The sequence below is a fragment of the Lepidochelys kempii genome, chromosome 1, assembly GCF_965140265.1.
Source record: "Lepidochelys kempii isolate rLepKem1 chromosome 1, rLepKem1.hap2, whole genome shotgun sequence".
In the NCBI taxonomy this organism is placed as follows: Eukaryota; Metazoa; Chordata; order Testudines; family Cheloniidae; genus Lepidochelys; species Lepidochelys kempii.
This window is the reverse complement of record NC_133256.1, coordinates 235,951,646-235,966,137: the sequence shown is the minus strand read 5'-3', so window position 1 is coordinate 235,966,137 and position 14,492 is coordinate 235,951,646. Positions and strand designations below refer to the sequence as shown.

Genomic DNA, 14,492 nt, shown 5'->3' with positions numbered 1-14,492 from the left:
GGAGTTAGACCAGTGATAGTTATTCCATGTATTTATTTATTTGCATTAATGATAGATATTAACCTTCTTGTTACAGTTCAGTTACAGGCCTTCAGCTTAGAAATAAAAAAGTTTATTTTAGGGGCAATTTTTCCCTTTCGGCCATAGAAATGGATGAGTTACAAAAGTAATTTTATCAGCACATAAACACACTGTAGCTCACTGAAAGGAATGTTATCAGTACAGAGACATAGAGAATATTTTAGGAGGAGAGTTTTTGCTTGCTCGGGGAATGTATTTCTGTCTTTAAGGCGGTCAGTAGTACAAATAAAGAAGGAATCCATGTTAATTATTTTAAATATTCTCCCCAATATAGAGTATGTAGTATTTACAGAGATCCCCTTTTAGATTCCTGGAGTCATAGAGTTTAAGGCCAGAAGGGACAACCAGATCATCTAATCTGAATATCACAGGCCACCAAAACCACCCAGCACCCACGCCCTAAAGCCAACAACCTATATTAGACCACCGTATTTCAGCCTGCAGGACACTAGACTGTTGTGTGCCACAGACAGAGAGTAGGAAGGAGCACCAATGCCTGAAGCCCCCGCAATGGCAAGGAAATGACTACCTGAAATATACCCAGGTAATCCTGGCAAATGACCCACACTACAAACAGCAGAGGAAGGCAAAATAAACACCTAAGGTCACTGCCTATCTGATCTGGTGGAAAATTCCTTCCCAACCCCACATATGGTGATGAGTTAGATCCATAGCATGTGAGCAAGAAGTAGGCAATCAAGCTCCTGAGGAAGAGACTGATGGCACCCCACCCCAGAGCCCTGCCCCCCACTCCAGTGCCCCATCTCCAGCCATGGCCATCCCTGATGCTTCAGAGGTAGGACATAAAACAAAAAAATGAGAATAAACTGGGAGAGGGGAAGTTGCTTCCTGACTCCTGCAGGGGGCTGGCTGAAACCGTGAACAATGAGCTTTTAGGAACGAAACATGTTAACTTGAAGTGAGCCCCAGGGCTGCTGCCAAGCCCTGTGCCTCACCATTACAAGCAACCCTGTCGTACAGTCATACGCATACATTTGTCTAGTGCTCTCCTAAAGTTGTTTTGCCCTCCCACCTCCTATTGGGAGGCTGTTCCTGAATCTCACCCCTCTGATGGTTAGAAACATTCTTCAAGTTCCAGCCAGAATTTGTTCATGACCTGTTTGTATCCATCAGTTCTTGTGCCATCATTGTCTCTTAGCTTAAATAGCTCTTCGCCATCCTTGATATTTACCCTGTATGTATTTGTATAGAGCAACTATATCCCCTCTGTCTTCTTTTTGCAATACTAAACAAGCCAAGCTCTTCCAGTCTCCTGTTAAACTGGTTCCTCCATTCCCTGGATCATCCTAAGAGCTCTTCGCTGTACTTGTTCTAGTTTAAATTCATCTTTCTTGAACATGGGTGACCAGACTTGCACACAGTATTCGAAATGAGGTCTTACCAATGCCTTGTAAAATGGCATTAATATTTTTCTCTCTCTCCTGGAAACGACTTGCCTGGCTCTTCGTAGGATCACCTTTGTCTTTTTCACAGCCTCATCACAGAGGTGGTTCATAGTAATCCTGTGATCAACCCACACACTCTGGTCTCTATCCTCTGCCATTTCCAGCCCCCAGCTTGTCGAAGAAATTCATATTATTAGACCCTAAATGAATGACTTTGCACTTTATACTATTGAATTTCATCCCATTTCTGTCACTCCCATCTTCAACATTATCCAGATCTTCCTGCATAATATTCTGATCTTCCTCTGTAATGACGATGCCTCCCAACTTTGTATCATCTGCAAATTTTAATAGCGTACTCCTAGTTTTTGTGTCAAGATCATTAATAAAAAATTGAATAATACTGTTCCCAAGACCAGTGCTTGAGGAACTCCAGTAGTAAGTTTCCCTCCAGTCTGATAATTCACCTTTTCGCACAACCCACTGCCTTCTCCCCTTTAGCCAGTTCTTTACCCACTTTACTTTTCTTGTATTTGGAAAATACAGTCTGCTCAAATTTAACTAATAATTTCTCATGTGGTACTGTGTCAATTGTTTAATGAAGTCCAAAGATATTAGATCTACTACATTTCCATTAGCTAAAAAAATCAGCTATCTTCTCAAAGAGAGAGAAAAGGTGAGTTTGGCACAATCTAACTTCAGTAAACCCTCATTGCATTATGTCCCTTTTTGTTTATCCCATTAATTTAATTATTGTTTCCTTCATAATTTGTTCTAAAGCCTTGCATACGACTGAGGTTTAGACTAACAAGTTTTTAATTGCCCAAATCACTTTTTCCCTTTCTTAAGTATAGGTTCAACATTAGCTATTCTCCAGTCATATGGTATTAATACGTCTGAATATACAGCTGTATTAAAAATCCTTATTACCAGACCAGCAATTTCATGTGTTCATTCTTTCAGTATTCTGGGATGTAAATTATCCCTTCATCCTGATTTGAGTGTATTAAACTCTTTAAGTTTTTGTTTCACCTCAGATGAAATAAGTTTTATTTCTAGACACTCATTCCCATGAGCCTTATTGCCTTCCTGCACATGTTCTATATTATTATCCTTATTGAAAACAGAGGCAATTTATTTATTTAGTTTTTGTGCCATACCTAGATTATCTTTAATCTTCTTCCCATTCACACTGCATAGTGGTCCAACCTCATCCTTCTTTATTGTCTATTTATGAAACTAATAAACCTCTTATTATTTATTTTAATTTCCTTGGCAAGATCTGTTTCTTCTTGACTTTTTGCAGTTCTCATTTTATTCCTACGTTTTCTAATCTCCACAGTGTAGTTTTCTTTGCTGATCAGTCCCCTTTTCCATTCCCTCTAGGCTCTCTGCTTACTCCTAATAACCTTTTTGAGGAGGGTATTCATCTACCTGTGTATGGAGTCTTTACCTACAAGTTTTTTCCCCTTGCTTGTGATGCAAATTTTCAGTTTTTGCACTGTTGATTTGAAGAAATTGCAAGCCTCCTCCACATGTAAGTTCTTGAGCTCTTTAGTGCAGTTGATTTGGGAAATTAAAGGAATTTCCCAAAATCTGCCCCTTTGAAGTAAAAAGTCGTAGTTAATGACCTGGTTTTGATTATCCTTCCATTTAATTTAAACTGAATCAAGTCATCATCACTTGATCCAAGATTATTTCCTATGACCTTCTATGATGTCTTCACTACTTACCAAAACCAAGTCTAAAATAAACTACATCACTTCTTATTGATACAGTGACAATTTTGAAGGGAACTGACATCTATCACTTCCAGGAATAAATGGGACCTAACATAATTAGTAGCATTTATTTCTCAATCCATATCCAATATGTTTGTCTCCCATTATGACACAATTTCCAATAGTACTTATCTTTCTAATCATATTTGAAGAGATGTCTATCCATATGAGTGTGACCCTAGGGGTCTATAGCAACCCCCTAACATTAGGCAACAATTGTAAAAGAGGTTGAATCAGGATAAAGTGATTTTGACCCAAACAAATTTTCACTGATGTACAACACTATCCTATCCTATCTGTCCTAAGCAGCACATACCCTTCAGTACCTGTATTCAACTTATGAGTGCTTTTCACCAGGTTTCTGTAATCCCTGTAATACCTGGTTTGACCTCCTTGTAGACTTTAAGGTCAGAAGGGACCATCATCATCATCTAGTCTGACCTCCTGCACTTTGCACATCACAAAACCTTACCCACCCACTGCTGTAATAGACCCCTAATCTCTAGCTGATTTACTGAAGTCCTCAAATCCTGGTTTAAAGACTTCTAGTTACAGAGAATTCACCATTTACACTAGTTTAAACCTGCAAGTAACCTATGCCCCATGCTGCAGAGGAAGGTGAAAAATCCCCAGGGTCTCTTCCAGTCTGACCCAGGGGGAAATTCCTTCCCAATCCCAAATATGGTGATCAGTTATATCCTGAGCATGTGGCCAAGATCCTGTCCCAGTAGTTCCAGTTCCTCCATTTTATTTACACTCCTCACATTAGTGTACAAATATTTCCATTGTTTCTCTAGGACCTCACCCAGTTTTCTATCTGGATTAGAGATAATACTTTCACTAACTGTAACAACTACTTGTCTACCACTCCACTCAATATTTGTAATTTTTTTCTCTGTGGTGTTGATACTCTTACTTTGTGATGTTCCATTATCCTTTACTATATCTTCATTTAGCCGATTTTCCTCCTCCTGTGTATTGAAGTCCAGTCGTGGAGATTTCATGAGTCTCTCCCAACCTTCTCCTCTCATCTCCTAGTTAAAAGCCTTCTTATCAATCATGCCAGCCTTGGTCCCAAAACTTTAATACTCATGTGAAGTCCATCAGTTGAGAAGCGTCTCTTCTTTCTCTGAATATCTTCCAATGGTCAGTCATCCCAAAGCCTTCCTCATAGAACCAATCCTTGAGCCATCTGTTGATTATCATTATCTTGTCATGTCTTCAACCTTCTTCTCTAGGGACCAGAAGAATTCAGCTGAAAATCACCTAAGTTTCCTCTTCTTTAAGCACCTTACCCAGCCAAGTATACTCATCCTTGAGACATTCTAGTGGAAATCGAGCAATGTCATTCATCCCAACATGCAGCACAATCAGTGGATTCATCTATGCTCCCATCCGGATCCTCATCAGCTTCATGTCCACACCTCGTATCCTTGCTGCTGGCAGACAGCATGCTCTCCTCTGAATCTGGTCTGGTGAGAGACCTGATGATTCTTCTGAGTATGGAGTCCCCAACCACATAGATCTGTCTCATCCTGGTGTTGGAATGAATCTGTCTTTTGTTCTGTGTCGTAGTCCCCGATACATCATCCTCACTTTTCTTTAAACTCCAGTTTCTGGTTTTCTCTGTCATCTCTCTCTCTCTCTCTCTCCTGTAGGGACTGGCTTCCCTTCTTTTCTTCCTTGCCATTGTATCTTCTACTTGTCTCCTCCTCATTCCACAAATCTTGAGTTGTCTGTACCACCTCCTCTCTCCTGTCCTGCATTATGCCTTCAAATTCCCAATTTAATTCCATCATTATCTCCAGCTGCATCTCTAATTTCTGCCATGAGTTCTATCAGGTGACATTTCATGCCTGAGTAGCTTCCATCGGATACCCACTCAAGGATAATATACTCTTTTGGGTCACAAATTCTTAAATACACATCATATATCTGGAACAACTCAGTTTGTGTAAAAGACCATGTAATTTGGCCAATGGGCTTGTAAAATACAATATTTTAAAGGTCTGGACTTTATCTTCATGAACATTTAATAGATTGGAAATTATACATTTTTTGCAGAAAAACAGGTTGCAAAATACTCAGTTTCCTTTCCGTGTGTCAGAGGTAATTACTTGAAGGAGTCCGTACTTCTAGGAAGGAGGAACTTGGCTCTGCAGAATGGCTCATTGGTATGAGTAGGAGACAAAAAGTGACATTAACTCTGAGGGTTCGTGAAAAGCTTTTGAAGTTTCCAATTCATCCAGTTGAAGTTTCCAAGTCATCCGGTTCAAGTTTCCACAGAACTTGTTTGTTCAGAATTTGTGTTGTTTTTTTTTTAATGAAACCCAGCTAAACCACCATGTTTTGCTTTAAAAATCAATCTTAGAGGCTAAGTTTGTCACAGTTTTCAATCAAAACAAGGAATTAGTCCGAGAAGCTTAGCTTAGCTTAGATATGCCAAAAGGTTCTTGGACCTCCACAAAACCTTTGGTGAAACTGGCCTGACTCTTTCAGGTATGTAACCAAACACCGAAGCAGGTGATGCCTGGCTTGTTAAAGATTTCATTAGGAAAGTTTCACCCTGCTCTATAGGAATCATGTAAGGCATATAGAGTTTCGCACCTGCTATCTTGAAGACTTTGCTACTCCTCAGTGGTCTGCAAAGTTCCTGGGTTTATGTATGGTGTCTTGTCTTTTGTGCCAGACTTATTTTTGGATGCACCCACAGACTTCAGTTTAACTTAGTGATAAGGTTTTTGTGAGGTTTTTCTATTAAATGGGGTTTTTCTCCTTGCCGTCAACAGCATAAAGTGGATAAAGTAATTGAAGAAGCTAAAGCAATCTGCAGCTTTCTCTGTTCTGTGGAAACCAGGGCTATTACTGATGCAGTCAAGAAACTCCGTTCAGTGCCACTGGGAAAAACACAGGTAAAGGATGCACTGAAACCTTTACAAGGTTGGCCTGAAGTGCTGATGTCCTATTCCCTCTTGGACACCATAACTTAAGTAGGTATCATTCATTTCTTCATTGATCAAGATGATGAGTCGAGATACTGCCTTGCTACTTATTTTCTCAGAGGTGAATATTAGGAAGAGGCAGCTTAAAAAGAGAAAAGGTTGTGAGCAATGAAACGTATGACTAGAAAGCAATAAAAGGTCGGTCTTGTGGGTAAGGTACTGAACTTGGACATAGGATAGTTGGATTGTGTTCCCAGCTCTGCCATAAAATTCTTGTGTGACCTTGAGCAAGTCATGTAGGATTAGGTTAGCAGAGGTTCTGAGCACTCAAAGCTCCATTTTAAGTCAGTATCTGGGGAATGCAGGTACTCCGCACTACTGAAAATGAGGCCATTAATCACTGTGGGTTAGTCTTGCTAATGGTTTCTCACATTAATGAAATTCGTACTTCAGCACAACTTTATGGAGGGCCAGGTAGGGAAGGCTGTGCCTCCCCAAACAGCCTGGCCCCCGCCCCCTATCCACCCCCTATCCGCCCCCTCCCACTTCCTGCCCCCTGACTACCTCCCTCAGAACTCCCGACCCATCCCATCCCATCTCCCCCTGCTCCTTGACCCCTAACCGCCCCCCCAGGACCCCACCCCTACCCAACCCCCCCATCCCCTGACTGTTCCAACCCCTATCCACACCCCCGCCCCCTAACAGCCCCCCCAGGATCTTACTGCCTATCCAACCCCATGCTCCAGGTCCCTGTCCCCTGACTGCCATGACCCCATCCACATCCCCGCCCCTAACCGCTCCCCGTGACCCCACCCCCTATCCAACTCCCCCTGCTCCCCATTCCCTGACTTGCCCCCCCCCCCCGAACCTCCACCCCATCCAACCGCCCTCTGCTCCCTGTCCCCTGACTGCCCCTCGGGACTGCCTGCCCCTTGTCCAACCCCCGCGCTCCCCGCCCTCTTACCATGTTGGAGCCAGCCACGCCGCCATGCTGCCCGACAGGAGTGGCGGGCCAGAGTGCTGCCCACATGGTGGCGTGGCTGCGGGGGAGGGGAGACAGCGGGGGAGGGGTCGGGGGCTAGCCTCCCTGACCGGGAGCTCAGGGGCCAGGCAGGACTGGGCCACAGTTTGCCCACCTCTGTCCTAGACTATGCCATAAGAGTGGATAGCTCAATTTTCTCACGGTAAGTCAGACCAATTGGTTTCCTTTAATTTCTTCCCTAGCATTCCTTCTGGTTCATTGTTCATTGTTGTTAAGTCTAGTTTATATAGCACTCTGAATACGTTTGGTGCTTCACTGATAAGTGTATAAATCACTGTCATGTGTAGCTTCCAATCTAAACAGGTCTGTCAAATACCACACATCCTCTGGTGTGGTGTTAATTTAAATACAAATATTCACAAGAATAGTCTTCTGGTATTTCAGGTGACAAATGCAGTAGAGAAATAATAAAAAAAACTACAGCAGTTTATGACAAGGTGTATTGACTCTCATCTGTAGAATCCATCTACCATTTCTGGGGACAGAGATAAAAATCTTCCTCCTGAACACAGTATTTTCTTCAGTGCCATGCACTTAATAAACAGATGGCCGAGGAACCCAGTTCTTTGGGATGGGGAAAGGGCTAATTGTGGGATAATTGGTCTTTTAGAAATGAACTAAAGAGTATAAAAAGGAAAGAGGCTGAAACTGATTTTTTCAAATTGGTACTGAATTGGGAAATGGATTCCTCCCCAGACGAAGGGAGATTCTGGTTATGAAAGCCACTTTCCCTTTATTTCATCAGCACTCTTGAACCCAAATCCTAAGAAGCAACCTACATCCAGTTTGGGTCAGGCTTGCCTAACTTGTCAGAATCAGTTTTCAGATATTCCATTTGAAACCAGAGACAGAAATATCCAAATCATGGCCTGCCTTGGATACTTCTAATCGGAAAACTGCATCCTAAACGCAGCAATGAACTGGGGAGAAGGGGGGAAGAGCTATGATTGCAGGTCTTTTTGCATGAGTCTTAAGTTTCTGTTAGTGAATGAAATCCATTGAAAGCTTGGGCTCTGCATTTCTTCGGGGTTAGTTCCAGGTCCTGTAAAACTGTAAACTGGATTGGTTGGCAATTCAGCACTTAGGTGAGAGAACCCAAAGCATAAACTGTTCTGTAGCGAGAACTCTAGTTCACATGTCCCTGTGATGGGTTTCTCTTGTACTCCCAGCACTGGCTCAGTTCACTGCTCTGCCAGAGACATCCTCTGTAATGTTAACCAGGTAACACAGTCTCTCTGTGCTCAAGTTTGCCATACTGGAAATGGGCACAGTCATAATAATCCTTTTTCCTGTCTCGTCTCATTAAATCATGAGTTCTTCAGGGCAAGAGCTGCCTCTTATTATCTGCATGCACGGCACCTATCCCAGTGGAAACCCGGTCTCAGCTCGGATCTCTAAGTGCCGCTGTAAAGCAAGTAATAAATTGGTGGTGGTGGTGTTTACTCATCTGTTATGGTCCAGTCTGAACATTAGAAAGACGGTATTCTTTTCTGTGGGTTCTTTTCTGATAAAATACTTTCTCCCTAGCCCTGAATAGAACATCTAGATTGATACAAACTTTGCAAAAAAGTAGTTTCATGCTGATGAGATTTCTCTTCTGTCAACAGATCCTTTCCGGCTCGGTCAGCTGGCCTGGCTCGCTGTCCTTCCCGTGAATTAATCAAACGTATTAGATAGGTAAGTGGTCCATAGATCCCGAAGAATTAAGGGGAAAAAATGTGTCACCGGTGGCCAAAAAACACTGCATCGTATTTTTATGGGGCCAAAACTCCTACTTAGGACTTCAATGCACTAGCTAATTAGACTTGGGCGGCCCCTCAAACGTTCAGGGTTGCTGCAAAAGGAGCTGCTTCTCATCCAGGGGCAGCTGAATTATACATGAAATAAAAGCAGACAGACATTTTGTTGCACGTATAGCAACTCAAGTTCAACTCAGTTTTCTAGTATAATTTCCTATATATATATGTATAATATGTGTACAGATGCAGGTGTGGATAAATGATGAGCCAGATCTTCAGGAGGTATAACTTAGCTCATCATATCTATCTCTATATTTAGATGTGTTACCTGAATCAGTATTCAGCAGTTTGATATTTGATGATGGGCCAACTCCTCCAGTCCTTATTCAAGCAAAACTCACATTGAAGTCCTAAGTAGGAGTTTTGGCCCCATAAAAATACGGTGCAGTGTTTTTTGGCTACCGGTGACACATTTTTTCCCCTTGATTCTTCGGGATCTATGGACCACTTACCTATCTAATATGTCTGATTTAGGTGTTTCTGTAGTACCCATCAACATAGCAGCCAAAGTAGTGTAGCTTTCCTGTCGGGTTCTGTGGGTATAAGTCCCTATCTATTGAAAGCCTGAAATCAGGATGTGTAACTGGTTCAAGGATCATCCTTTTTCCAATTTTGGTGCCATTACTCAAATGAAATTTGCATAGCTACTTGCTGCATTCCTTGTGCTGCAGGATTATACACCAGGAAATAGAGAGATGCCAGAAGAACATTTCTATTTCCTTTCTCACATGGTTTCCTGGTTTTTAGAATACTGTGTATTGTGGTTTTGTTTGAAATACTTTTTACACATCCAATTGGCGGGTTGCCTGCACACACTAACCCCCAGGGAAACTGCTGCCTGCTCCTTCCAAGATAAATTACATATGGTAATGTATTTTTGCATATCTTGCTGTGCTTCTATCTATGCCATCAACATTTATTTATAATAGTGCCTACATTTCTTCCAACCCTGTGTCTTTATTTAAATCACCCTCATTGCCATGAAAGCTCCCGTACTGTGGTTGGGAGATTATGAAAGAAGCTGGCATCCGTGATAGTTTCTGCATGAACTGACGGTGTCTCTCTCTAAAAGATTCATCCAGTCTTCCAGACATCCTGACCCTGGGAATTTTTAAAATCTATTCAAGGAAAATTCTGGGCCTGCTGTACAATTAATGTTTTTTATCCCTCTCTCACGCTCTCTTTTACTGTGATTCACAAAACGTCTTAGGAGACCAAATCCTGCCAGAACAGGCACTAATCCATTATATATTAAATGGGCTACAGTATGTTGAAATTATCAGAGCTGTTCCAGAAAGATTATTTACTTTACAAAATGCAAGAGAATAAAACAAAGGTCTCTGTTCTCATTTGTTTCACTGTGTAAAGATTGTGAGAAAACATCTCAAACCAGTACGCTTTTTCTTCCCTCAAGTAAGCATTGGACTTCCATGCATACTAACCAGCTGAGCGCTGCCTAACTAGCTGGGTACTACTACTGCTTGTATATGTCAGCTTTGAATGAATTAGAGCATTTAAAAGGATCCTGCTGAATTCAGGGACAACTAAAGTGTGGTCTCCCTGATCAACAGCAAAGGGATTAATGAGTATAAGGGAATAATTGACTCTTCAGTAGGGTGAGGGTTCCAACAGGGTGCTGTTAAGAAACAAACCAATGCCATACTGCAGTATTAACTTTATATAGGCATTTGTCTATGTTTCAGCTTTATATTTCAGCATTTATAGCATCTTGGTAAATATTAACTTATGAATGGTGCTTATGGCAAATGAGGACTTGGTGGCACAGCTGGTTAAAATTAAATTTTAAAGAATCGTCTATTAAATTATCTATGCACATAAATAATTGGTCTGATCTTTCAGAGGTTCTGAACACCAGGCACCTCCCAGTGAAGGAAGTGGGAGATGTTGTCTGCTCAGCACTTGTAGAAAATCAAGCTTCCGATTTAGCTATCTAGCTAGGAATTGGGAGCCTAACTTTTAGGCACCCCATTTGGAAAAGTTAATGCGGCTCTGTGTGGGTTGTGACATCTGTCTACATAGAATAACTTATAGAAATAGACAAGACATGCAAAGGGTGGGGGAGAGAAGATATTGTGATCCCCTCGGCTTCAGAGCCCAACCTCCAGCCTGAGCCACAGCGGCTACACAGCTATTGTTGAGCAAGCCCCAGAAGGCTGAATCTGTCCCCTCAGGCTCTGAGACTCATTGCTGTGGGCTGTGTAGATGTACCCTCAGTGACTTGCCTAAGATCATACAGGAAGCTTGTGATACAAACAGAAACCAAACCCTGATCTCCTGAGTCAAAATCCAGTACGTTCCTCTCATGATCTATGCTTCTCCCTTTTGCCCCAACTCCACGCAGTTCCCATAGGAAATCTCCATGCCTGACCAATACCATTTCCCACATCAATTAAAGCTGATGTTCAGTCTTTTCTGTATTATAAATACTCATGATTTTTTTCTTGTCTTTTTAGAATTCACTTCAAAATGTAGAAACTCCAGTCAGAGGTAAAGATGTTTCTTTTAGACATTAATACAAAAAATAAAAATCAGCAAAATACGCATTCTTCTTCCATTTGAATTAATGTTAAAGAATTCATTTCTTAATTTATAGCATAAGACAGTTGCTGTAAGTAAAGCAAATGCAAGTGTTTCAAAGTCTATATAGATCATTATATTGTCTCCAATTCATCTTAGAGATAAAATAGTCATTATTTTTTTCACAGATTAGAAAATATAGTCCGTTATAGTGGGCATTTTAAAAGGCAAAGTGGATTGAGCTCCTTTTAGAGGTTGTCCTTAATCTCCCTCTCCTGCTGAAAAAAAGAAAGAAAGCACCACGGTGAAGCTGCAAATTTAGGTTTGTCTGTAACATTTCTGACCCTCTTTAATAAACTCTGGTGCTGCTATGTTAATGATATAATTTAAGGGATTTAGTAAAATGGTAATGGGGGCAAACAACCATCCATCTTTAGTCCCCCTAGTTCAAATCAGACCAGACTAGTAGTGACTGAAAATTGCTACTGCCTGATTGGTGTTTGATGTCTTATGTGATTTAACTAAATGGTCTCCGTTTATTTGCTCAGACTGATGTTCATATTGCAAAATAAAATTTAAAATTTTTTTGTATGTATCTCTCTTCATTGCAGTATGATCTGAGTTTCTGAGAACTGAATGGATGTTAAGAATGTAGAAGCCCTTCATGCTTTTCATGCTTAGGGTTTGTCTATACATGACAGTTGATCCAGAATAAGGTAAACTGCAAATTTAAAGCCGATTGACAATTCCAGATTAGCTCAGTGTATCTTATTCCAAATTAGCTCAATCTGCTTCCAAAGTGAATTTAAGATAATTCAAAATAAGGCACTCTAACTCCAGGGGTGGACACTCTGGTTCCTGAATAAATCAAGAATAGCTATTCTGGAAAAGTTTTCTGTATAGACAAGTTTTTTTAGAGATGGTTCTGGTCAGGTCTAGGGTATGGTGACCAGATCAATGCCAGGATAGTTTATAGCTGCTAACCAATTGTACTTGTATTCTGGATAAACCTAGGATTTTAGACATCAGGCTGGTCATTCCAGCATTTTTCAAATTCATTACAAATAAATAAATTAAATAATAACTCAATTGTATAAAGAGCACCTACATCCTCAGCTGCAGGAAAGAGCAAAGTATCTTTGTGCATAGCAGAGAGGTGAGCATGCAAGTGCCATGAGCAGGAGGCACCTATGGTCTGTGGAATTCCTCCCCCTTGGAAGAAGTTGTTTATCCCATGAGCTCTGTTCAGCTCTAGTTATGGCAACAATTTGGTAAACATGAAAGAAATTAATAGTTGCTAATTCCAATCTATCCCTCATACACCTTATGCATCTTCCGCGTGCTCTTGAAAACACCCTCATGGTATGAATTTGAACCATTCCTCTGTATAAGGCTATTTGCAAGCTTGGGCTTTACTGAATCAGAATTTTCCTCAAAGAAAATCTGTTTGAGGTATTGAGGAGCATTATAGATCTCTAAGAGATTTTTGCCTATCTGCTTGTCTACACCCTTTTATTTATGCCAGAAAAGTGTCAGTCTTTTTCAGTTGAAGGCTTTTGTATTTTTTCTGGCTACACCCTTAATTTCATAAGCACTGCAGAATTCATTCTGTAATGTACCCTTCGGAACTGCACCTTACTGATTTTAGTGAGGTCCTGTCAGAACTTGTTGGCATCTTAGTATTCAAACAGGTTAAATCCTGGTGATGCTGTTTGTATTGTCTTTTTAAGTTATTTTTATTAAACTTTTTTCTGTTATTAATTGTAACTTGTGATGGGGAAAGATGATCATTTCTAGACTTCCCACCTGTCTGCACAACAGCATGTTCCCATAAAATAGAGAATATAATTATTCAAGTCAATAAAGATTTGACATTGTGGGTTTATTGTGATCCAGGTTATAGACAGACAGAAGCAAGTTTACACAAAACTCAGCCTGTTTGTCTTCTGTGAAGCCGTAATGGATTAATGGTTTGTACAGTATTAGAGTATGCAGCCTTCTGATGAAATTACTACCTGAGATCATATCTGTCAGAATAAGCAGCCTTAATATTTGGTCAGTACTTGATCAGAGGCATTCACGAAGACTGTGGGTGCACCGTAAAGAGGAATTTTTCAAGTGAGAGTATCTTTCCTCTGTGCTGCTAGAGATGCCATCTTTTGGAGGGAATGTAAAATAGATATCCTCACTGCTTGAGGGCTAGTGATGGTCTCCTGGCACTGCTAAAGATGTAAAGTTTGACACATTCATTTTGGAATTTGACAATTATTTCTAGAACTGATCAGAAAATTGTAAGTATTTTCCATAAACATTTTTAAAAGAAACAAAACATTTGCTTTATTCAAATTTTCTGTGGAAATTTTCCCTCCTTTTTTTTTTTCTTTTAATGAAAAACTGAAAAAAACTTTTTCTACCCCACCAATTTTTGCCTATTTTTTTTTCCTGGTTGAACAAAGTTGAGAAAACATATTTTGGATTGAACAATACATTTTGTTTTGATTTAGAGCTTTTTTCACATTGTTGCATTTTTAATAAAATTGAAGGCCATTTCTAAACAAAAAGTCACTTTGATCCAAACAATCAAGTTCATGTAGTAACTGGATGGAATGTGAATACAGGACTACAGAGGGCATATTCAACATGTATTGAGCTGACATAATCTACAACAACAACAACAAAATACTCACCCTGACAGAAGGCCGAAGACTAAAAGAATACATAAAAATATAATACTGGATCAGGAAGAAAGAAAGAAAGAAAGCAATGTGATACATGCTAACTTATTTTATTCTTTGTTTTCCAAAGTCTAGAAAGTATATGCTGCAGGTGTAAAAATCAACACTTTCAGTTACTAAATTGCTTACTTAATTTTGCTTACTGGAGGAGGAATTCTCTCTGCATGT

The 14,492-nt window shown here is 40.4% G+C and overlaps 1 protein-coding gene across 1 annotated transcript in view; it reads left to right on the top strand.

The window, feature by feature from the left end:
• Nucleotides 1-14,492, top strand: part of PIK3C2G (phosphatidylinositol-4-phosphate 3-kinase catalytic subunit type 2 gamma) — a 278,348-nt gene that overhangs the window by 38,815 nt on the left and 225,041 nt on the right. The window contains exons 8-9 of the mRNA XM_073335036.1: nucleotides 6,058-6,180; nucleotides 11,526-11,559. Of these exons, the coding sequence (XP_073191137.1) occupies nucleotides 6,058-6,180; nucleotides 11,526-11,559 (157 nt within the window). The remainder of the gene's footprint in view (nucleotides 1-6,057; nucleotides 6,181-11,525; nucleotides 11,560-14,492) is intronic.